This window comes from Cervus elaphus, chromosome 3 (assembly GCF_910594005.1).
Source record: "Cervus elaphus chromosome 3, mCerEla1.1, whole genome shotgun sequence".
NCBI lineage: Eukaryota > Metazoa > Chordata > Mammalia > Artiodactyla > Cervidae > Cervus > Cervus elaphus.
The window spans coordinates 12,191,671-12,216,900 of record NC_057817.1 but is presented as its reverse complement, the minus strand read 5'-3'; the positions used below and the strand labels follow the sequence as shown (position 1 = coordinate 12,216,900).

At 35.2% G+C, this 25,230-nt stretch overlaps 1 protein-coding gene across 14 annotated transcripts in view; it reads left to right on the top strand.

Annotated features, from left to right (window-relative positions):
• PPFIA2 (PTPRF interacting protein alpha 2) overlaps positions 1 to 25,230 on the top strand; it is a 484,065-nt gene that overhangs the window by 284,506 nt on the left and 174,329 nt on the right. For 13 of the 14 annotated variants that reach the window (XM_043880420.1, XM_043880449.1, XM_043880465.1 and 10 more), the window contains 2 exons: positions 3,272 to 3,436; positions 8,012 to 8,086. In XM_043880420.1, coding sequence (XP_043736355.1) covers positions 3,272 to 3,436; positions 8,012 to 8,086 — 240 coding nt within the window. The remainder of the gene's footprint in view (positions 1 to 3,271; positions 3,437 to 8,011; positions 8,087 to 25,230) is intronic. The other variant, XM_043880504.1, reaches the window with a different exon arrangement.

The window sequence follows — 25,230 nt, the reverse complement described above, 5'->3', positions numbered from 1 at the left end:
TGAGATGACTTCTTTGCTCTTGTGTCTGGCACGTAGGCTGGAGTGACTGAAAGACAGACAGGTCTGACTGGGACTTTACATGTAAGAACCTCCATGTGAGCTCTAGGGCACAGTGGTCTCAGAGTAGTGAATTTTTATGCAGTGGCTCCAGGACCTAAGAGCAAGTGTTCCGGTGAACTAGCTGGAAACTTCATTGCCTCTTAGGACCTAGACTCAAAAGTCACAAATTGTAACTTACAACACAGGTTGGTTAGAACAGTCACAGACCTCCACAGATTCAAGCAGAGGGAACACAGGTTGTGTTTTGCAAGGTAACTGCTTTACGTGAAGTCACGCATGGTCATCAAGACAAATAAGACGTAACTTATCAGTGAAGCATGGCAGCTCATTGGAGTTTGGGAAATAAGAATGTTTTCCAAATTTCCTTTTTCTAATTCTTGGGGGTGCCTTTTTATTTTCAGAGTAGTTCCAAGGTTTCCGAATAAGATATCTGGTAAGGCTCTGAATTCATGATACATTGTAATTCAGTGACCTCTCCTAGATCAGGCTCTTTATCTTTTTTTCTGTTTTGTCTTGGGACTTCAGTAAGAGGCTCTTCTGAGCAGCCACAGCAACTTCTGGGTTCTCTGAGCATTGACCTAAATTTTAAAACCTTATGCTAGTCGTTTTGTTTCTTTTAACTCTTCAGTGCAGTTCAAAGAAGCCAGCTCACCTCATTGTCCTTATATTCTTCCTGCCCTTCAAGATGGTCTCTTGTCCCTATGACTCAGTCCATCAAAGCCTTACTTTTAGAGGCACCTCATTTCAGGACAACTCAGGTGGTCATTTAACTATCCATGAATCATAGAAGATAATGTTCCATCTTTTGATGTTAATCTAATTATTGATTTGTCAAATCTATCTGGGTCAGATATCCCAGATTCCCATTTGTTTGAGGAGTTGTTACTTACAGACATAGCTCTTACAAACTACTCTTTTAATCATTGTTCATTTATTCATTCAACAAAAATTTATGCACATCTATTATGTGCCAGTCTTCTAGGCAATAAGAGATATGGCAATGGACAAAATAGGGAAATATTAATAAATAAAAATACTTTCCTCATGGAACTTACACTGTTTTTTGAGAAACAGACTTAAACAAGGTAAATGTGTAAAATAAATGGGGAATTAGATATAGACAAATGCTGAGAAGGGAAAACTAATATCAGATAAAGTTGGAGAAATAGGCAGAGCTCTATAACTTATGTAAAACAGCTTGGATTTAACCAGTGCACACATCTATAGATGTGTCTATAGAATCTATAGAATTCAGGGGAGTAGAATACCATGATTATAATCAAAGGTTGGTAAACAAAAGCTCTTTGAAAATATTGATTGTATCATCTTCATATTGAAGAACTTTAACTATTTTTTTGATGCTTAAATATGACTCCTACTGACTGACCTATATATATTTAGGATCTCAGATATTTGTGGGGTTTTATTGTTAATAATAGGCAAAGTTTTCTGATACACTGAACCATAATTAATGATAGTGAATACAGAAAAATTAACTTATTAAGAACTGAGAAACATGACCCTAATATGTGATACTGAAATTAATAGCAGTATTGTGGAAAAACTAAATTTTTCATTATAGTATGAGCTTTAGGAAAACTCTTGAAAGATAATAGTTTTTCTTTACATCTTTCCAACTCAGTATCTTATATCTGCTTTTTCCTTTATTGTTTCAGTTATCCTGCTTGTTTTGCCTAGACACCATTTGTTAGCCTATGCTTTCACTCACCTTCCGAAAATCTTTTCTCCTTACTAGTCATGTGTTGTTCAGTTCAGTTCAGTTGCTCAGTCATGTCCAACTCTTTGTGACCCCATGGACCGCAGCACACCAGGCCTCCCTGTCCATCACCAACCCCCAGAGTTTACACAAACTCATGTCCATTGAGTCGGTGATGCCATCCAACCGTCTCATCCTCTGTCGTCCCCTTCTCCTCCCGCCTTCAATCTTTCCCAGCATCAGGGTCTTTTCAGATGAGCCAGTTCTTCCCATCAGACGGCCAAAGTATTGGAGTTTCAGCTTCAGCATCAGTCCTTCCAATGAATATTCAGGACTGATTTCCTTTTGGATGGACTGGTTGGATCTCCTTGCAGTCCAAGGGACTCTCGAGTCTTCTCCAACACCACAGTTCTTCACCAGCAAAATTTTAATAACTGATAATGGTTTTTTCTTTTTTTTCCATATATCTTTGCTTTTAGTTGCAGAACTGCCTTATAAAATAAAGGTGAAACTCCAACTCACAAAACATTTAAAAGCAAAATTTATTTGGGAAAAGTCAGAGCATAAAGTCTGTGACAGAATGAGACATTGTTCACTGGACTTTCCCCTAATCTCTATCATGGCATCAGAGACTACTCTGGGTGAATGTACATTCCAGAGTAGACAGTTTAATAATTATGTCCTTTAATCTCTTTTCCGAAAATTCTACTGCTGGTCTCAATTACTATATTCCAGTCAGCTGCATATATTTTTCTATTATGTAATCCAAGAATTTAATTGTGAATAAAATCATTAGTGTTACCACATTAATTACTATAGCAACATATGATTGTCATTATAATCAAGTTTAAAGCAACATGAAGTTTATGCTCATTTCCTTCAACTTAAAAAATTTAAATGAATAGATATAAGTGAAATTAATTTTGACTTTGAATTCTATTTTATAACAAAGTCATCATTGTATAACATTTTTCAGTAGTTACCCTATTCATTGGATCTTCCCTTATGGCTCAGCTGGTAAAGACTCTGCCTGCAAAGCGGGAGATCTGGGTTCAGTCCCTGGGTTGGGGAGATCCCCTGGAGAAGGGAAAGGCTACCCACTCCAGTATTCTGGCCTGGAGAATTCCATGGACTGTATAGTCCCTGGGGTCACAAAGAGTTGGACACGACCAAGCAACTTTCACTTTCACATATGGTGTGTTCTAGTTCTCCTCAATTTAAACTGAAATTATTAAATCTTATAAAAGAATGCATACAATTCACATTATATTTTAATTTAATAAATTGTTGTGTGGCAGAAATGCAATTTACTTTTAGTATCTTGTTCCATAAACCCTGGTTTATGAACTCAGGTTTGTGTTTCACTGATGCTAGTATCATCTGACGTTATCATTAGATAATATATAAATCTGCAGTCTGCTAAGATAGAAATCATCTCTGTGCATTAGTGACCTGTGTTCATAAGGCAATGACATTTTCTGTTAAACCCAATAGCTATTACTGGAGCATTTGGAGTGCCTTGTGTCACGACATGAAAGGTCACTAAGAATGACGGTGGTGAAGCGACAAGCCCAGTCACCCTCGGGAGTGTCCAGCGAAGTTGAGGTTCTCAAGGCGCTGAAATCTTTATTTGAGCACCACAAGGCCTTGGATGAAAAGGTATAGTACTGTGAAAGGACTATTACAATTTTATATGTCAATTATAACTTCAATAAAGCTGAAATTAAAAATCAAACTACTGGGAAAAAGGTATAGTATTGCCAAAAGATTTCAAGCTTAACTATGCTTTTGTCATCATCATCAAACTCCTTGTCTTCATCCACGACTCAGCTGACTGCTGAAGTTAGTCATTTCAGAGGAGCATATTTGAGTTACAGGAAAAACCACTCAAAAAATGCAGCTGGACTGTTACATGTATGTAAGTAATATTCATAACCACATCCTTTTTTTTAATACCACTGACTCTGTGGCTTATTAAGACTTCTATTATGGCACACTGTGGTCCTAGTCCAGATGGCCATTTGAAATTTAATATTGCCATTTAGCCTTTCTTTCTTTCTCCCTTTCTCTCTCCCATTCTCTGCCCACCCCACAGCCTCTCTCCTCCCTACCTCTCTGAAGTGTGTTGCCATGTCGAAGACTAGTAGCTGACAGTAAAACATCTTGAGATGTAAACTGGATGTACTTTAACCTTTAGAGAGTCACATTAGAAGTTTGCCCTTTTATTTTGGGTATTTTTAATAGCTTAGTACTGAACACACATTTTTAAGAGTCTCCACAAGGAACAGCATAAGGTATTAGTAGCAAAATCTGCTTTAGGTCTTTTTTAAAGTAACTGTAAGTTCTCTTAACTGTTACTCAAATAAGTCCTATGGACATTAATAAGCCAATATGATGATAATATTCTTTGGAGATTAGTAAGGCTTATGACATGATTTCAATTTTGTAAAATTTCAAAGATGAAATTTTTAAAATTAATAAGGCTTTAGGATTTTGTAGAGTGGAAATTGGGGCACTTCATTGTAAAGTATCTGACAAGTTCTGAGCATTAAAATCCAAACTAGGGATTATTACTCAGTTATATATAGATTTTGAGCATACAGATACTTTTGCTGTATTTAATATTTATATCCATGCATATTTTTATCATCAGTCTTTCAGATGTTCTTAGAGCAGGGGATTTTGTGCATGTATAAGGATAACTACAATTCTGTCTTCAAGATTATTAATAAGAAACTGTATCTTAATTTTAGTATGAGAGGCAACTAGCTTATGAATAATTTTGAATAAAACACAAATGGATATTATATAAAAATCCCTGTCTATAATATCAACTAATATCAGATCATAATTTAATATATTTAATGTTTACTTTCTTATTATATTTCTTTTCTTGTTATAAAACTGCATTAATAGGAATTAGCAAGACTGTACATTTATAGAATAGCTATTATGTGTTAGACTCCTTGGCATATATTTGGCACACTCTCTTTACAAGTAAGGAGTTCATAATGCTCGAGTTCACATGTCAGTAAGAGGCCATGTGAAGCAAAGATATATACAATGTGATATGGAGTCACAGGAAAAGTTGCAACTAATTGTGCTTGAAGAAGTAATAAGAATGTCAAGAATGTCTTCACAGAGGGGGTGACATTTGACCTGGGTATTAAAATGTGTAAGGGTTGTTAGGCAGAGAGGTAAAGATACTCTAAGCAATATGCTCAGTATGTGACCTAACCAAGAGCTTTGAAAAGAGCATGGCCTATTCAGAGAAGCTTTAAGTTTTCAGTGACTTGAATGAGGGTCTAGAGAGTGAGTAACTTTGGCTGTTCCCCAGATGTGGTCCGACATCACTGAAGTGAGGGATGCTCTTATGAAAAAACTGAATAGAAGGCAATAAACAAAACAGCACTTCGTACAAATATGAGTACATTTAAGAAGAAAATGGTTGTTGTACAACTTAGGATCTAAAAGTAATTTAGTGCATATTAAAGTTCAGTGAGCTTAGCATAAGCTATTTCATACTGTGACTGTAGGAACTGTAATAGGGTTTAGTGACTCACCAGAAGTACCCTGGATGTTGCTAAGTTCAGGGGCAACTGAACTGATCATCAACTAAGTAATAACAAAGAGCCTGAAGGAAAAGTATTATGAGCTTGGACTTTGGAGTTAGACTGAACTAGACAAGTGTCTTAAGTTCTCTAAGCTGTTTTCTCTTCTGTTGAATGAAGAGAATAATAATACCTACCCTACCTAGTAGAGTTGTCTTACATGTAAAGCTCCCAGCCAGTACTTAGTAAATAACAAATGCTCAGTAAATGTTAATGAATGTTATTATTAATGATAAATTTCAACACTTGACAAAAATTACAAACTACGTAAAGATATTAGTATCACTGTTGATTCACATGCTTATTTAAATTAGCATTTCATTTAATTGAGAGGTTGACATGTGCCTGAGCACCTTCATAAACAATTTTACTAAGAATAGCTCACAGCTTCTTGTGGAGATCAGAGGTGAGGAGAGACCCATATAAACAAGTACTTACAATATTCTATTTTAAGTGCTATGGTTATTAACATAAAACATATATGAAAGATCAGAAGAAGATGTAATTATATCATGGATAGGAAGCTACCTACTTTGCCACAGAAGGTTTAGAACACAAGAAGAGCTAAAAAAATACAGACTAAGCATGGCTCTGGACAATTGCAATGACTGGCAGTCTTCATTATTAATGTCCTCATTTATATAGTCACTGAGCTGTAGGGTAGAATACACACCAATTAGCTAAGACCAGCAGTGATTTTGACATAGTTCTCCAATATGTTTACCAATTTTGTGGGCTAGAGGGAAAGAAAAATGTATGTCTTTTAAATATAGTACTCTAATCTATTTATTTCAGTCTAAATGTGATCTGATTAGTGTTGCATATGTTGAGGTTAATCTACATTTCGACTATTTCATATTGCTCTTCTCATCAACCAAGATTCTTAGATTTTTATCAGAATATGCATATTTTATATCTAGTATTTTAGGAAATGGTGCATAAAACTTTACAGTCATCCCCTGTTAAATATCAAGGACATCTACTAATATTTCTGTTGATATCTGCATTCAACATATCAGCAGTCCTCCGCATTTTCATGCCTTTGGAATATTTACTTTGTTTGCGTCTTTCCAAGCACTCATAGAAAAAAGTATTTCCCAAGTCAAATCATCGAAGATTTCCTTCTAAGTCACTCTTGTTTAGTTATTAATCAGCATAAGTTTCATGCATTTTTATGAACAGTTGGATATTTGTCTAACAGCATTGGTACCTGGCAGCCAATCTGGCATACTTAAATATCATGAAGGATCTTCTGTAATTATACTTGATATCAAATATCCATTTATGCATGTATTACTAATTTTCAGATTTTAAACATAATGAAATATAATGAAAATATTAATGAAATTAGTATTAAAACTCCACTCAGGCATTAATTCTTTCTTATTTAAGATGTATTTCGTGAGTTAAGTACACCCAGTCACCTCAATAATTTTAGTTTTCATTATGCTGTATTAAAATAATTGAGATTTTTTTAAAATTCTGATTAGAGTCTAGATTCATAAGCTATCACTTGTTTTTTTATGTCTGCTAACTAGAAAATGTACTTCAATTTTAAATTTATTATGTGTATAGGTTTCTAGATATTCTGTGTATTTAACTTATATCCCCAGTTAAATCTTACTTTAAAAAAGAAAAAGACTATTAATTAAACTATACCATTAATAAATTGATAAAATTGAACTTTATTATATATTTATATAATTACATATTATAAATGCTTACTGTTATATTCCCATGGAAAATCAATGTTAATCATAAGTAATCTAAAACTCACCATGAATTCTGTTTTAAATTAAATCTATAAATTTTGTTGATTTTTTTAAGGAAAATTAAACTGCTATAGTCATTTATTTTAGTTTAGCCAAACTTCTTTCTCTGAGCTTTTCTACTTTTGATGCATTTAATATGAAGCATATCTACAAACCTGAACATATGATAACTAAAACAATTTTAGAAGTTCTAAGAAAACAAAGATCAAAGAAACTCTTCTCTGAGTTTCATTTGTATATGAAACATTTGGAAATCATTACTTTCAAACTGAATGTGCATTCTTTGGTTCTGTAAAATATAATGGTTTAACCTTTGGTATCTGAAAAATAGTTAGGAATTCCAGAGGAATTGCATACTTTCCAATCCCTCAATAACAATGTAGACCTCTAACCAATGCAAAATTAATTTTGTGAGCAATGGGCAACAATTTTCAGGTTCTAAGAATCCTTTGCTTTTAGACAAATTATTTTGTACTAAACATCAAAGGAAAAAGCTTATTTTTAAAAGCAGTAAAAGTTTTTTGCCTGTATCTTATGATTAATCAGTGACTGTTTTTCAGATGAATTCATAAAAAGCTTTTGAACTTTGCCTCCACTTACTATGTATCAGAATTCAGTACAAGAGGAGTTGATCTTAATCGAAACACTAGAAGGACTTGCTTACAAGAAAAATCCCTTGATACAGTCATATTGTAAAGTGACAGTATAGTCATAGTATTCCTGAGCACTTAAGGCTAAAAATAGTTTAATAGTTTGCCAAATGTGACTGTCTCTGGTAATATTAATGGATTCAGCACAGTTCAATATGTATGGGATGTACATTACTGCACATATTTTGGTTTTTCTTCTAGGTAAGGGAGCGACTGAGGGTTTCTTTAGAAAGAGTCTCTGCACTGGAAGAAGAACTAGCTGCTGCTAATCAGGAGGTAACATACCAAACTTTCTCCTCTTTTGAGGTGCAATATCGATAACATTATATCCCTTGTGTTTCACGTCACTTTTATTAAAACTGTCACAAAAAATAAATTACATTCTGTATATGCCACTGAACAAGGCCTGTTCAAACTAGTTGCCAGAATCATGTTTTCTGATTTCTGGTGATTCAGATCTGTCACTAAGAGATGAAAGGAAAATTATCAAGAGCTAGTGATATGAGAGGTACTGAGATGGGGATTTAGAAAGACTGCAGTCAGATTGCCAGTCCTTTTAAGAAGTAAAACACAGCTTCAAAACTGGAAAACTTGTCAAATATCTGTTAAATTAGGAAATTGTTACAAATGAAGCATTGTGCCCATGTTTAGTGGCATCACTGAATCCACTCTTTTGCTCTCATTCATGACATTAAGAAAGTATTTTATAATCATCCATGAGATTTACATTTAATTCTTTCCTTTAGAATATTTATTTCCTTGGTTGTTTGTCTACCAATGAACTTGAGTCATTGGATAAGATATAGATGAGTGATAGATAGATGGATCTCAAATTAAATGTATACAGGCCACCAAAATAGCCCCATCTCTCTCTGTCTCATTCCTTCTCTCTGATAATTATTTACAAGGAATACCTTTTTTCAGAAGTCTGTTCCAGGAATGTAAATACAGGTATTATTATTACTAAACAATTTAGCAAAATCTTCCTCCTTTTAAATACTTAAGCAAGTGGGAGGTCAGTGTCCCTAATTATACATTTTACCAAGAGATTCTTAACAAAATAATACTTACATTTGCATTTCACATACAAACAAGTGTACATTTACAACCATGCTAAAAATCTTGTCTGGTACCAACTCCCTTGTTTTTTAAAATTAGCTAGGCTAATTAAATGAGCTTCTATAGGCTTTTGTTTGTTCTAGGTTTAACAATTTAAATTTCAGAAATAATGCATTTGCCATTTTCACAGATGATTTTGGAGTTAGCATCCTTTAACACTTTTCTTTATGTAATCTATTCTTCGGAGACTTCATACATATCTCCTTCATCCAAGATTTCAACCATGACTCCTGTGAAAAAGAAACCAAATCTATAACTCAGTGTTCATGCTCTTTTCTGAGCTCCACTAAAGATTTTAAAAATTGGTTTGGCATCTTCAAGGGCTCTGCTAATGTTTGTATAGATTGTTCTCTGCCACAGGTGTCCAGCAAGCGTTAATCAAGGATTAAACCAGTTTAAGATTTAGTAATGAAGACATGCACTAAAGGGACTGTAAACATTTATAGGCACCAATTTCAATTTTTCTAGTTAACAAAAAGTTGCCATGTGGGCTGATGGGCCTCCCTAGGTTTCCCTAGTGGCCCTAGATTCTCTGTGGCACATTAATGAAGTGAAATAAGGAGTCTTATTAAAAAGAATATGAGATAACTATATGTTCTGTTCTGAAAGCACCAAAGAATTCTATTATGGAAAAAGGAAGAAGTTGCACAGATTGCTCCCGATTTTGCACAACTACAAGTAATAGTAATACAATTTTAAAAAATTAATTAATTAAGAAAATAATGCATTATTATAGGCCTAGAAAAAAAACAAGCCAAACTGTTACCATTAGTTGCCTTTGGTGTTTGCAAACATGTACTATATATTTCTATAGTCTTTGATTTTTTTAAGTAACTTTCCATTATATTTATAAATAAATGAAATAATAAACATTTTAGAGTCAGATGCCATTTTCCATATTTATTCTATTGGTAAATTAATAATAGCAATAGCTAATATTTATTGAGTGCTTTAAATCTCTAGGCTTTAGGCTAAATACACACATATCAGCAGAATAATACTGGAAGTTCAGTTCAGTTCAGTCACTTAGTCGTGTCTGACTCTTTGCGACTCCATAGACTGCAGCATGCCAGGCTTACTACTATTATTTTACAAGTGAATCCAGAGAGATTATTTCTCCTAATGTACCACTATTCTCTCCTACTTGAAAGTGTGATTGTCTTTGAATTTATCTTAGCTCTATGCATTCAGGGGGTTTCAATCCATGCATTTAACCTTATCCACAGTCTATCCTGCATTCATTTGTTCTGATTTTTCCATATACATCGAAACCACCATGGTTCAAATCTTCCTTATTCTCAACTGGGATATTACAATAGGGTTTCTGCTGTATAATTCTTCAAGGATAAACCTACTAAGCAAAGCTCCATTCATACTGATTATTGTCATAATATTTTCTGATATATAATGTAATCTATGCCATATTAATATACTACTAACATAATGATAGAATTTACATATTCAGTTCAGTTCAGTCACTTAGTCATGTCCTACTCTTTGTGACCCCATGGACTGGAGCATGCCAGGCCTCCCTGTCCATCACCAAATCTGGGAGTTTACTCAAACTCATGTCCATTCAGTCAGTGATGCCATCCAACTATCTCATCCTCTGTCATCCCCTTCTCCTTCTGCCTTCAATCTTTCCCAGCATCAAGGTCTTCTCAAGTGAGTCAGGTCTTCCCATCAGGTGGCGCAAGTACTGGAGTTTCACCTTCAATATCAGTCCTTCCAATGAATATTCAGGACTGATTTCCTTTAGGATGGACTGGTTGGTTCTCCTTGCTGTCCAAGGGACTCTCAAGAGTCTTCCCCAACACCACAGTTCAAAAGCATCAATTCTCCAACGCTCAGCTTGCTTTGTAGTCCAACTCTTACATCCATACATGACTACTGGAAAAACCGTAGCCTTGACTAGATGGACCTTTGTTGGCAAAGCAATGTCTCTGCTTTTTAATATGCTGTCTAGGTTGGTCATAACTTTTCTTCCAAGAAGTGAACATCTTTTAATTTCATGGCTGCAGTCACCATCTGCAGTGATTTTGGAACCCAAAACCAGAAAGTCTGCCACTGTTTCCACTGTTTCCCCATCTATATCCCATGAAGTGATGGGACCAGATGCCATGATCTTAGTTTTCTGAATGTTGAGCTTTAAGCCAGCTTTTTCACTCTCCTCTTTCACTTTCATCAAGAGGCTCTTTATTTCTTCTTTGCTTTCTGCCATAAGGGTGGTGTCATCCACATATCTCAGGTTATTGATATTTCTCCTGGCAATCTTGATTACAGCTTGTGCTTCTTCCAGCCCAGAATTTCTCATGATGTATTCTGCATATAAGTTAAATAAGCAGGGTAACAATATACAGCCTTGACGTACTCCTTTCCCGATTTAGAACCAGTCAGTTGTTCCATGTCCAGTTCTAACTGTTGCTTCTTGACCTGCATACAGATTTTTCAAGAGGCAGGTCAGGTGGTCTGGTATTCCCATCTCTTGAAGAACTTTCCACAGTTTGTGGTGATCCACACAGTCAAGGGCTTTGGCATAGTCAATAAAGCAGAAATAGATGTTTTTCTGGAACTTTCTTTGCTTTTTTGAAAATTTACATATTTATGAATATTAACAATATAATGATGTCTACTACTAGACCTGTAATATACTATTGAGCACCTCTTCAGTGGTCCTAGCCTAAAAGTCACCTTTAACTCTTCTCTGAGTCATTCTAACATCTTGTTGAATTATAGTATTCATTGTTTTTGAAAGCAGTCAACATTTTTCCTGACTCTAAATCTTACTTACATTAATGTCTCTCTTGGAATGTATCCACAATCCCAATTCACCCATTGAAATCATACTTCCCCATTTAAACTCAAGTTCAGATATCACCTTTTTAATGAAATCTTTTATGATTTCTTGCCAGCAGTCATTGCTTCTTAGTTTAAATTGCTTAATCTCATTGCTTCAACATTTGTTTTGACTGTTAAACAAGTATTAGAGTTTATTATATACCTGTCTAAGTCTAGATTGTTAGTTCCCTGAGAAAGTGGGCTATGTCTTGCTTATTTGTTCTTATTTCACTCAGTACAGTGATATAAACCTTGTGATCAATATATATTTGTCAGCTTGCATTGTATAGAGTTCCTTATATTTGGTGTTTTCACATTGTTCCTTGGGTGTTTCCTTAATTAGGTAGTTGGAACAGCCTTCATCATGCTCAATAAACAGCGCTATATTGATCACATGTATTAAATAAGGGTGTTTGTCCTTTCAAAATATAATTATTGAGTAACTACTGTATGCAGAAAATTCTGTGAGTCTCTGATGGTAGAAATAGAAAAAAATGAAATGATAAATAAGCATTATGCAAATATTTATATGGACTTCCCTGGTGGCTCAGTGGTAAAGAATCAGCCTGCCAGTGCAGGAGACTTAGGTTTAATCTCTGGATCAGGAAGATCTCCTGGAGAAGGAAATGGCAACCCACTCCAGGATTCTTGCCTGGGAAATTCCATGGACAGAGGAGCCTGGCAGGCTACAGTCCATGGGGTGTCAAAGAGTCAGAAATGACTTAGTGACTAAGCAACAATAATAAAATGTTTATATAATTTGTCCTCCAGTGATGAAGACAAACATATAAACATATAAGTAAAATGTAATTTAGTACAAAACTAAATAAATATAAAATAGAGACTCAAACAAAGTGTGAAAGAGCAGAGAGATGAAGGGTATTCATTCTGCACCAAATTATAAGAGAAAGTTTCACCCATGAAGGAAGACTATGATTTGGCTTCAAAACTGTGGGGAAACATTTAAAACTGAACACACAGCATGATTAAGGAAACCTGAAATTGCCTGTTTCAGAAATAATGGATGGTATTGTATTGGTAAGAATCTAGGTATGAAAAGATGTGGAAGAGGAAGGAAGAGAGGATAATAGGACTCAGATGCTAGAAAACCCTGAATGCCATGCTCAGAATATGGAATTTCTCTTTATGAAATTAAAAAGCACTGAAGGTGTAGTTTTGTTTTTGTCTTGTAGTGTTTTATTTTTGGTTTTGGTGTTTGTGTTGGTAAAGTGAAATCCACTGAAAATGTGTACTTTTTTTTCCTTTTTATAAACTATGGGGTTAGGATGGAGTAGAGCTGGAAAGTGGACAATCTGATATGGCAGCTGACATAATGAAATATGATTTTGAGCATGATATATCAATTCAACAGACATTTATTGAGCATTTTCTGTTTACCAGCCATTATATTAAGTACTGGGTGTAAATATATTGATAAACTCAGATATTAATAAAGCAACAGTTTTTTCAAATCTGTTATGGAAAATAGACATGGTAAAAACTAATTATAATGAAGAGTTACTATTTAAGGGGCCTAGAATCTCAGTTTGGGAAGATGAGAAAATTTTTGAAGTTGAATAATGGTAATGACTATATAGCAATGTAAATGTACTTATTGCCACTTAGCTGTACACTTAAAATGTTTTAAATGGCAAATTTTATATACTATTTATCACAACAAAAGCTAATTATAATACAATGATACTAAAGTGAAAATGAAACCGTAAGCTTTAGTAGTAATTAATTGTATGGAATGAATGAGGAAAAGCAGATGGTATTACAAAAAACTTCCTAGAGATATCCTGCCATTTACAACATGGATAATGATGAACTTTGAGGGCATTATGCGAAGTGAAATAAGTTAGACAAAGAAAGACAAATACTGTGTGATCTCACTTATATCCCGATTCTAAAAATGTCAAACACACAGAAAGACTAGATTGGTGTTGCTAAAGGCTAGAGTTTGGGGAAAATGGGGAGATGTTTGTCAAAGAATATAAACTTTCTGTTATAAGATGATTACGATTAGGAGATCTGATATACAGAATGGTGACTATAGTTCACAACACTCTTTATCAGTTCAGTTCAGTTCAGTCACTCAGTCATGTCCAACCCTTTGTGACCCCATGGACTACAGCACTCCAGGCTTCCCTGTCCATCACCAACTCCTGGAGCTTGCTCAAACTCGTGTAGTATACCTGAAATTTTCTAAGAGTAGGTCATAAATGTTCTCAACACACACACACACACACACACATGAATGTGAAGTATTAGATATGTTAGTTAGGACTCCCCTGATAGCTTAGTTGATAAAGAATCTGCCCGCAATGCGGGAGACCTGGGTTCAGTCCCTGGGTTGGAAAGATCCCCTGGAGAAGGGAAAGGCTACCCACTCCAGTTAGTTAAACTTATTGTGGTAGTCCTTCATAATATATACATATATCAAATATCCACATTGTATGGCTTAAACTTGCAAATGTTTTTCATCAGTTATATATCCATAAAGCTGGAAAAAATTTTTAAATATTCCTAGGGAAAAATATTTACCTAGAATTTTGAGGGTGACTACAACGAGTTTGTCAGATGAAGCTGGAGGAAGAAAAGAAAAGCAGGCAGTATTAGAGACGGGGACGAGGCTGCAGAGAAAGGCAGACCTGAGTCTGGGATGCCTGGAGCCTGGGCTTTGTCCTCTAGACAATGGTGAATCAGCAACAAGTTTTTTTAGAGGGAAGAAATATAATCAGATTTTTAATGTTGCAGTCTAGCATACAAAAGTTACAGCTAAAAAATATATGTCTGAGTCAATGTACTGTGTTTATAGTTCAGATAAAAATCACTACTGCTTCTTGAAAGAAACAGGACTAGTGTAGCAAAATACAGAACTTGAACAATCTGGCATTTCTAAAGTTCTTTTACTAATGGGAAATACTAATAAATGAAAGAATCAAAACAACATTGTAAATAAATACATATACGTAATGAAAATTTGCTGTTATTTTATGCCTCTTTGAATAGCCCCACAAGGGCAGACTGTATTGTTAACATTGAATACATCTTCCAGGCCATTGTCCTAAAAAAGTGAGTCCAGATTCTTTAGACAGAGAAAATGCAATCAAGTCTTTATTTCTTAAAGAGTACTTTTGTTACTGCTTAAAACTGGAAAACTGCAAAAAGAAAAAAAAAAGTACAATAAAGGGAAGTGCAGAGGAATAAATAGATTACATTTTAACAATGTGTTCTGATTTAGCAGAAGCCCGTATGCTTTTTTAATTATTTAATTAAGTCAGACAAAATGGATTATTCAGAAGCTACAGTAAAAGTTCAATTGACAGACTAATTTCACTGAGTACACAGCTGTACTTATTTTAAAAGCTTTTCTACATGATTGTATTATATCTAAAAAGAACTGGCACATTTAGTTGTAGACTGTATTTTTATGTTGCTTTTATTCTATGTTTTTATTTTATTCCAGCCACTGAATCTATCAACTTTCAATAAGAATTATCTTAAGGAAATTAGCATTTAATGTTATTTCATCTACAACCAGCCTTATTCCTGAAGTCTTATTTCCTAAGGAAAAATTAAAGAACTTTATGGGCAAACCAGGTATCATTCACATTCAGAATACTGGATCAAGATGATGAGAGGGGCTAGAGACAGCAAATTCACATTTGAGGAGTTTATGGAACCTTGGAATATGGCCATTGTTTTAAGTACATTATACTTTTAATCATCACTACAGTCTTTTGAGTTAAGAACCAGTACTGTATTGAATCCATGGATGTGGAAAAGGTATATAAGTACAGGCAAAGGTGAAACCTACACCAAAATGTAGTCAAGAGTCTTTGAAGCAAAAACAATGATAGAAAGAGGGAGAGAGAGACAGTTTTAAGTGTAGACTGGATGTGTCAGCAGCATCAAATGTTTCATAGAAAGTTGTGAGATTATGTCTAATATGAGGTTATTAGATTTGCAATTAGAAAGTCTCTGAAAATGTTTGCAAAGACATTATAGTAAATTGTAATGGAAGGAAACTATAATGGCACTAAAATGGAATGTCTGTGATGAAAAGAATTTGAGTAAATTAGAAGTCTAAAAATGGGAGACATTGAGGAATACTCATCTGAGAAGTTTGGCAATGAAGGAGAGAGGAGGGTGAAAGCTAAATAAGTAGGCAATATCCAGCGACAGTCTGTTGAAGATAGTTACAGCCACTACAAAAAGGAGAAAGAAGGGATTATTGATGGACAACAGGGAAGAGGATAAGAGTGATTTGGAGATCAATGGCAAGTAGTAGAACTCCTTCCTTTGAGAATTGTGGGAAGGAAAATGGAATGTGTAGTAGAGACACGAATGAAGATTTTGATCTGGAGAGGAAAGCAGACATAGGAATTTTATCAGAGGGTCATCCCAAGGAAATGGATTATCTGCTAAGGAGGGTGGAAACAGAGTTACTTTTGTGAGTTTAAAAAGATTGAGAATACCATAATGTAGAATATGGCAAAGAGTCAATAAGACAAAGCAAGGACAATTTGGGGTAGGATGGTAGACTCAGAGGAAGCTCTCATTAAGTTACCCTCGCAAATTAAATAAAGCCAGCTTCCACAGCACTTATGAACTGAAACAACATGGATTCATCATGGCATTTCCTTATCTAAATCTATGAAGTTATGTTATTCATCATAATTTGAAAGAAAGAGATATAAATATGAAACTAAAGTTGTCTCAGGTGACTTTGGTTCAGAGGTAAAATGTTGTCCTAAAACTTGACAGGAGTAAAATTCAGGAAGCTTCTGAAATTCATGAGCAACTCAATATTTAAATAATTAGAAAATTTGGTAAAGATAAACCAAAAGAACCAAGGGGAAAGTGGAAAAGTGGTTGAGCAGTACTTAGAAAAATTTGCCTTGGGGGAACTGATATAAATACTTATCGAAGTTTGTAGGATCACTTGTTTGCAGAATTAATGAAATGACCAAGTAATTTTTCTCTTTAAATTAAACCTGCCATTTCTGTGAGTGGAAAAGTCCGGATATAGAAAAGGACACCACCGAAAAAGTTCTTGAGTTAAATTATTTCATAATCCTAAAATTGATAATTATTTACTTTGATAGACCTTTTGCCAGTTGCTCATTTTCTTGGTTCATTTCATTCTCTCTCTTTCCCAGTTCTATGAGATAAAAGCAGATTTAATATTTTATGTCTCTCACTGCCTTTATTAAAATGATTAATCTCAAAACAGCTTTCTGATTTCCTACATGTTTATGTATACAACATATCCTAATTCAACTGGTTGGTTTATTTTCGCCATTAGTAAATGAAACTTTTCATTATCAGTAAGTTCCTTGATCAACTTGAATTCTCAGTCCAACAGAAAGTCTAATGTAAGTTTCATGTTTTATTAGCTTTGAAGCAAGTCATCATGGCTCAGGGTTTTTTTTTTCCTAGCTATTTATTTGCATTTTATTTTATTTGTTTGTTGTTAATTGAAGGATAATTGCCTTACAGTATTGTGTGTTTCTGCCATCACCATGAATTAGCCATAGATTTACCCATGTTCCCTCCCACGTGGACCTCCCTCCCACGCCCTCCCCACCCCACCGCCTAGGTTGTTAGGAGCCCTGTCTGAGTTCCCTGAGCCGTAGAGTGAACTCCCATTGGCTGTCGATTTTACATATGGTAACGTATGTTTCCACGTTACTTTCTCCACACATCCCACCCTCTCCTTGCCCACCCCACCAGCCGTGTCCATGAGTCTGTTCGCCATTGCTTCTCTGCAAATAGGTTCATCAGTAAAACTTTTTAAAAGACAACAGTGTTTGCCTAAGATAATGGCATCCTTGCAGCTGCAAACTTAGATCCCTTGAAGGTAATGACATGGTGTGTTTAGATTGTCTGCAAACTATTATGGGTTTCCATAAAGCCACTTATTGGGAACCTACTCTTCCTGTTGGACTTGTATCATTTGGAGTTAGAAAATTGTGTAATTCTTAATTGATTTTATTTAATGGAAGCGTTTAATCATAGTGAAGGATGTGCTTTTTTGCTTGATATTGATAAACTCAAAGTTTCAGCATTGTCAAACCTATAGTTGTTTACAAAGGCTTACAATTCCCTATGACACCTCTAGATGTTCCTTTATGATGATACTGCATTATGAACATTAAATATAGAAACTGTAAATTACCCAAATTATTATCATCAATAGAAAATGTCTTCTTTGTTGTTGATAATTGTACTGTTCCAGTGCAAAGAATATTTCCCAAATAGAAAGAAGTCAAGACATCTCACAACAACGTGTGTTAAATCTCAGCAGTGAAAAGAGAGCTGAAGAAACTGCTATTTGCTACTTCCATTGTGTTCACTATTTTCTAGACCTGTGTGAAGCAATTGTTTAAAATATAGTTTAAAATTGTCTCCTGTTGTTTATGAGACGTTTGACATCTGTCTTCAAGTCTTTTAAAAGTCTGTGTTTTGGTTAGAATCTTTTCTTTGATGAAAGTATAAAGTCTGTTTTTCTTGTGATAGCAGACTTGGTTATTTTATCTTTGCACATGGAGATCATGAATTACTTTTTTCTATTAGTAGTAAAATCATGCTTGACATTAATATTAATACTTTGGTCATAAACATCATAATTGATGGATATTATTTTACCCATGTGTTTATTAGCATATTCTTATTTACTTTAAAGCTAAAAAGTTGAGCAAGATTACTTATCCTTTTTAAGTATAGTACTGAATTTAGTAAGAGACAAGGTACAAAGTAAAAATTAAAAAAGAATATTAAGTTCACATCAAAAGATTTCAGTTTGAGTTGACTCCTGTATGTATCACTTATTGATTCTATGACCCATGGTAATTTATTTAACCTCTGCACCTAAGCCTTTTCATCTGTGAAATGGAATATTAATAAATTTTGGGCTAGCCTATCTTTCAAGGGAGTAATGATATTTAGATAAAATAGTATACAAGGAAACACTTTGTAAACTTGAAGTACTTAAGTTGTATTACTTTTATTAGGTTTAAAAAGTGAATATTAGCTAATTAGTTAAATAGATGAAAACTCTCTTCTGTTGACAGTGCAAACTTGATGATATAATAGCAGTGCTTTACTTGAACTCAGAACAAAATCCCCTTTTATTAAAGAAACAAAAAATATATTCATTCATAGGATGATTCTGTAGCACTACATGAATTTTATATATGACTTTTCAATTTACTCATTTATTCAGTTTGTAAAAATAATAACACCTGCAAATTTGAAGGAGATTATTGTGTGCCTGGCATTATGCTAGGCACTGTACATACCCCCCATTAGACACAGACACACACAGACATATTTTTAAGTTAATCATTACAACCTATGAGAAAAGTATAGTTATTACTTGCATTTTGAAACTGAAACCTCAAGGAAATAAGTGAATTGTTTAGCATGTTGTCATTACTCAGCAGGGATCCAAAGCCAGGATATCAGAAGACTTCAGATTTTAGTGTTTAACGGTAGACACACGATTACCTGGCCTTTCTGTTAATAACAAGATTTCTTTATATATGAAAACTATTTCTAAGTCAACAGTTTACTTATTAATAGTTATTTAAATTCATCATGACATCTTTATATTTGTTGTGTTTCTATGGATTACTTCAAGGATCGTGGCTTCATTATATTGACAGAAAAATGTAACAGGCATTAGTTAATGACATGCATTAAATCAATTGGGCTTTCCTGGGTGGTGCAGTGGTAAAGAATCTGCCTGCCAATGCAGGAGATGCAAGAGACATGGGTTTGATCCCTGGGTTCAGAAGACTGCCAGAAGTAGGAATTGGCAACCCACTCCAGTATTCTTGCCTGGAAAATACCAAGGACAGAGGAGCCCAGAGGACAGTAGTAGTCCACGGGATCACAGAGCCAGACACAGTTTTCAGTGTTCAGCAACTGAACACACACATACACACACACAAATCAGTTAGTTAAATTAACATGCATTTGAACTGCCTTATATTGTGTTGAAATTACACATTTAACTGTATAGAAAAAAGCACATTAAAACATCTAGATGCTATTTGCAATTATTTGGATAAATTTGATTGCTAGATTTTAGACCTTGCATCTAAATGTTTTCCCTTGGTGTAAACTACAGTATAACTCTGCCTGGAATCCTGAAGTAAACAGCATGAGAGCATCATGGTGGTTGTGTTCAGTCACTCAGTTGTGTCCAATTCTTTATGACCCCTGGGACTGCAGCTGTCTAGGTGAACTCTGGGAGTTGGTGATGGACAGGGAGGCCTGGCTTGCTGCAGCTCATGGGGTCGCAAAGAGTCAGACACGACTGAGTAACTGAACTGAACTGGACTGCAGCACATCAGGCTTCCCTGTCCTTGACCGTTTCCAGTGCTTGCTGAAACTCATGTCCACTGAGTCGGTGATGCCATCCAGCCATCTCATCCTCTGTCATCCCCTTCTCCTCCTGCCTTCAATCTTTCCCAGCATCAGGGTCTTTTTCCAGTAGGTTGGCTCTTTATATCAGGTGGCCAAAGTATTGGAGCTTCAACCTCAGCCTCAGTCCCTCCAATTAATATTCAGGACTGATTTCCTTTAGGATTGACTGGTTTGATCTCCTTGCAGTCCAAGGGACTCTCAAGAGTCTTCCCCAACACCACAGTACAAAAGCATCAATTCTTCAGCACTCAGCCTTCTTTATGGTACATCTTCACATCCATACATGACTACTGGAAAAATCATATCTTCTACTAGATGGACCTTTGTTGGCAAAGTAATGTCTCTGCTTTTTACTGTGCTGTCTAGGTTTGTCATAGCTTTTCTTCCAAGGAGCAGGTGTCTTTTAATTTCATGGCTGCAGACAACATCTGCAGTGATTTTGGAGCCCCCCAAAATAAAGTCTGTCACTGTTTCCATTGTTTCTCCATCTATTTGCCATGAAGTGATGGGACCAGATGCCATGATCTTCATTTTTTCAATGTTGAGTTTTAAGCCAGGTTTTTCACTTTCCTCTTTCACCTTCATCTACAGGCTTCTTTATTCCTCTTGGCTTTCTGCCATAACGGTGGTGTTATCTGCATATCTGAGGTTATTGATATTTCTCCCAGCAGTCTTGATTCCAGCTTGTACTTCATCCAGCCCAGCATTTCACATGATGTATTCTGCATATAAATTAAATAAGTTGACAATATACACCTTGATGTACTCCTTTCCCAGTTTGGAAGCAGTCAGTTGTTCTATGTCCAATTCTAACTGTTGCTTCTTGATTTCTCAGGAGGCAGGTAAGGTGGTCTGGTAATCCATCTCTTTAAGAATTTTCCACAATTTATTGTGATCCACAAAGTCAAAGACTTAACATAGTCAATCAAGCAGATGTTTTTCTGGAACTCTCTTGCTTTTTCAATGGTCCAACAGATGTTGGCGATTTGATCTCTGGGTCCTCTGCCTTTTCTAAATCTAGCTTGAACATCTGGAAGTCCTTGGTTCGTGTACTATTGAAGCCTAGCTTGGAGAATTTTGAGCATTACTTTGAATTTGAATTTGAGAGAGTTGTATTGGCCCCTAAATTTTCAGTGTAGAAAATTTGAGACCTCACTTTTACTAAACAAAATCAGAGGATTTCTGTAGCACTTCTCTATTCCCATTTCACTTTGGCAGGGAAGGACAATGGATCTCAAATGTTGAGAAATTTGGAAGTTCCAAATAAATGAGCTACGGTGATACTAAAAGGAAATATGTAGACAGAAAGTTTGCATGAAGTTCTTTAATCTGTTTTGTGTGTGTATGTCAATGTGTGTGTAATTATTAATTTGACTGCTCATAATTTTACTTTTTAAAACCTTGGTAGCAGAAAACATCACAAGTGTGATCAGCTTATATTTGCCATATACTATTGGCATATCTTAAGATATTTGCCATATCTTAACATTTAGGGCTGCTGAAACAAGCTACTGTAGACTGGGTGGCTTAAACAACCATTTATTTCTCACAGTTCTCAATGCTACCTAATCAGAGATCAAGAGTTCATAAGTTTGGTGTCTGATAAGAATTTGCTTCTGGGTTCATCGATGGTGCCTTCTCTGGAAGAATGAATGAGAGAGACCTCTAGAGTCTCCTTTGTAAGGGCACTAAATCCCACTAATGTGGACTCCACCTTCATGGCTTAATCATCTCCCAGAGGGTTTACCTTCTATAACCATCACATTGGGGGTTTGGATTCAAGGTATGGATTTGGGAAGGGGGAAGGGTGTATATAAGCCTTCAATCCTTTAACACCATTACCAGCATTTAGCCAAACTTCAAAGTCCAGGGACTCAGTCATTCATAAGACTGGCCTCACTTTTGACACCAACTCCAAGTTTATGGAGTTCACGAGGAAGACTCACAGGACTCACTGGATGCTATTACATTTACCTCTATGGCTTATTCCAGGGAAATGATACAGCTCAAAATTAACCAAGGAGGGAAGTCCATAGGACAGAGTCTGGGAGGGTTTCAAATGCTAAATTTTCATTGTCCCCAGTATACATTACCCTCCTAGAACTGATGTGAGATAATTCTCCAAGCTGGGAAGTTCACTCAAGCTTTGACTCTCCAGAGTTTTGATTGAATTTTATTTTACTTATTACATAAGCAAAATTGATAGTTTGATTATCCATGTGGTTGATCTCAGACTTCAGGTCAAGACACAAGCCCTCCTAAATCATATTGTTGGTCTTACTGACATTATCAGTCCTGATTTAAGACTGTTAAGTGTGACCAACCCCATCCTATGATCCTCTGTAATTAGATAATTAGACCTCATTCTAAATGAAGACATTCCTATCAAGTTTGATGCAGATTACCTCCAAAAGCTATAGGAAGAGGCCTGATCTCTCTTCAGGCAGAGCCAAATTCTTCACTACACACTAGAGATCATCTTAACTGTCTATCCTAACTGAAGATTTTTTTAAGGAATGATTAGTGTTGATAATATCTCCTTATTTAATAACATGCTCATAAAGCCAATATGTTATTTTCCACTCAGAAAATACTGAGATTGGGAGATAAGGAGGGAGAGAAACCTGTAAGTGGAATCAAAGTATGTGTTGAGAAAGTTTTATAAAACCAATTAACAAGAAACTGAAAGGGACAGAGAGAGAGAGAAAGAGAGGGAGGGAGAAAAGCCTGGAAAGGAGTGGAGAAAGAAAATATAATTTTATTAAGATAAAACTGCAATACAGTTATAGTGTCAGAAATATTTTAGGGGAGCCTACTATTTGGGGGCACTGGACTGGGTCAAGCACTTAAGTGCTCTGTTTTAATGCACTTCCAGGAAATTTCTCTGATTTACCCTCCTCACATTCAGGTTTGTGGAACTCCACATTATGAGATAATTGCTGCTATTAACAGTGAGCATTTATTGAGATCCTGCTAATGCCTCATCACTTTATAAGACAGCATGTGGTGTCACAATTTTAAAGAGGCAAAAAACATGGTTCTAAAGCATAAAGTAACTCGCCTAAAATACACAGCTAGTAAATATTTGAGCAACTGTTCTTTCTTTGAGTCTATTCATTTCTTCACATCTCTACCTTTTAAAACTTTTCACAAGGTAGTGATTAATTCCCACTGATTCCTAGAGAAATAGCTATTTTCTATCCAAGGAATTGGATGGGTTTGCACCCTTGCTGATATTTCTGTTGTATCAAGAACAAAATGACTAGGTGAGGAAAATAAGTTAATATTTCAATGTGAGAAAAAGAGAAACCCACTGATATCCTTTTAAAAAGTATTCTTTCTAACACATAGAAGCCTCTCACACAGAGGAAGAACAGAAAGGCTGTTCACCCTAGCGCACTAGTTCTCAATCTTGAGTGAACACCAGCCTCACCTGTAGGGCTTTTGAAAAATACAAGCACAGCCAGAAATTCTGATTCATTGTTAGCATGAAGCCTGACTATCTACACTTAAAAATTAAATAGTGTAATTCTGATTTGAGAAGTAGAGTAGGGAGGGATATAGTAGAGAAAAACTATAGGAGACAGACATAGGTTTGACTCAGTCTGCCGATTACAAAATGTGGCTTTTACAAATATTATCACTTTATAGAAAAGGAAGAAGTCACAGAGAAGGGAAATAAGGTCATACTGTCAGAAAGTGGTAGACCCAGAATTCTACTTCATAGTTCATTATCTAAATAAGTACTCTTCAGAATCTACTGGACAGCTACCAAGTACTGTTTGTGGTCTTGAGGACATACCGGTGACCAAGTAAGAAGTAACTAACTCCCTGCTCTCAAAGAGCTGATGTTAGAAATTTATAAATCTAAAATTAAGTTTAGGTAGAGAAAGATTCTATAAAGCAAATTACACAGAGCTATGAATAGAAAGCATTGCAAATATCATCTACACTTATTTTTAGTTTTTCTCTACATTCTCTCAGTTCTTACATTTGTAATGTTAACTAATGTCATCTAAAATATTCCTATTTAGACACAAGTTTAGCAAAGAGTATGTGGGAAAAAAACTCCACTTCATCAAATAATTCCTTTTCAGGGATAATTTATTCTGTGTTTCTACTGATTTAAATGAAATTAGAAATAATGTATGAAAGTGAATAGAAGGCATAAGTCTAAAAATCAGGAAGTAGAGTTATAATTCTGGTCTTTCCTAAGTTCACTTGAATAGTTTTTAAAAAAAGAGATGGACATGAGCTGCTACACCAAGGATCAGCAGACTTCTCATTAAGGACCAGCTCGTAAATATTTGAGGTTCTGTGGGCTGGAAGCTCTTTATCACAGCTTCTTTATCATTACAGAGCAAAAGCAATCAGACAATTATGTAAATAAATAAGCTTAGCCCTATTCCAATAAAAATGTATTTATGGACAGTAGAAAGTTGATTTCTTTTCATTTTTATGTATCACAAAGTATTATCCTTGTTTTGATATTTTGTAACCATTCAAATATGTGAAAACCATTTTTAACTTGCGGGCCTGACAAAAATAGGCAGCCTGAAGGCTGTAGTTGGCCACCCCCACAATACACGGTCACATGGGTCATGTCCCGAGGCTTACTCTGTCACTGCCCTCAGCAGTCTTTCACTGGGCTGCTGCCTCTGCCTGCCATACAGTGATAGACAGGAAAAAACCCTCTGCACCTGAAGACTTCATATGCATTGGTCCTCAAACAAAAGGGGTTTAATATTCCACCCTTGTTGGAATATTAAAATATTAATTTTAATTTAATATTAAAATAATGAAACCCACTGAAAGAATATTAAGATGCAGATTCATTAAAATGGGATCTGCATTTAATTGATTTATTTGTTTTACACTGAGTTATTTATTTTTAAATTTATTTTTTATTAATTCATTTTTATTGCAGTATAGTTGCTTCACAATGATGTGTTAGCTTCTACTGGACAGCAAAATGAATCAGCCATACATATACATGTATCCCCTTCGTTTTAGATTTCCCT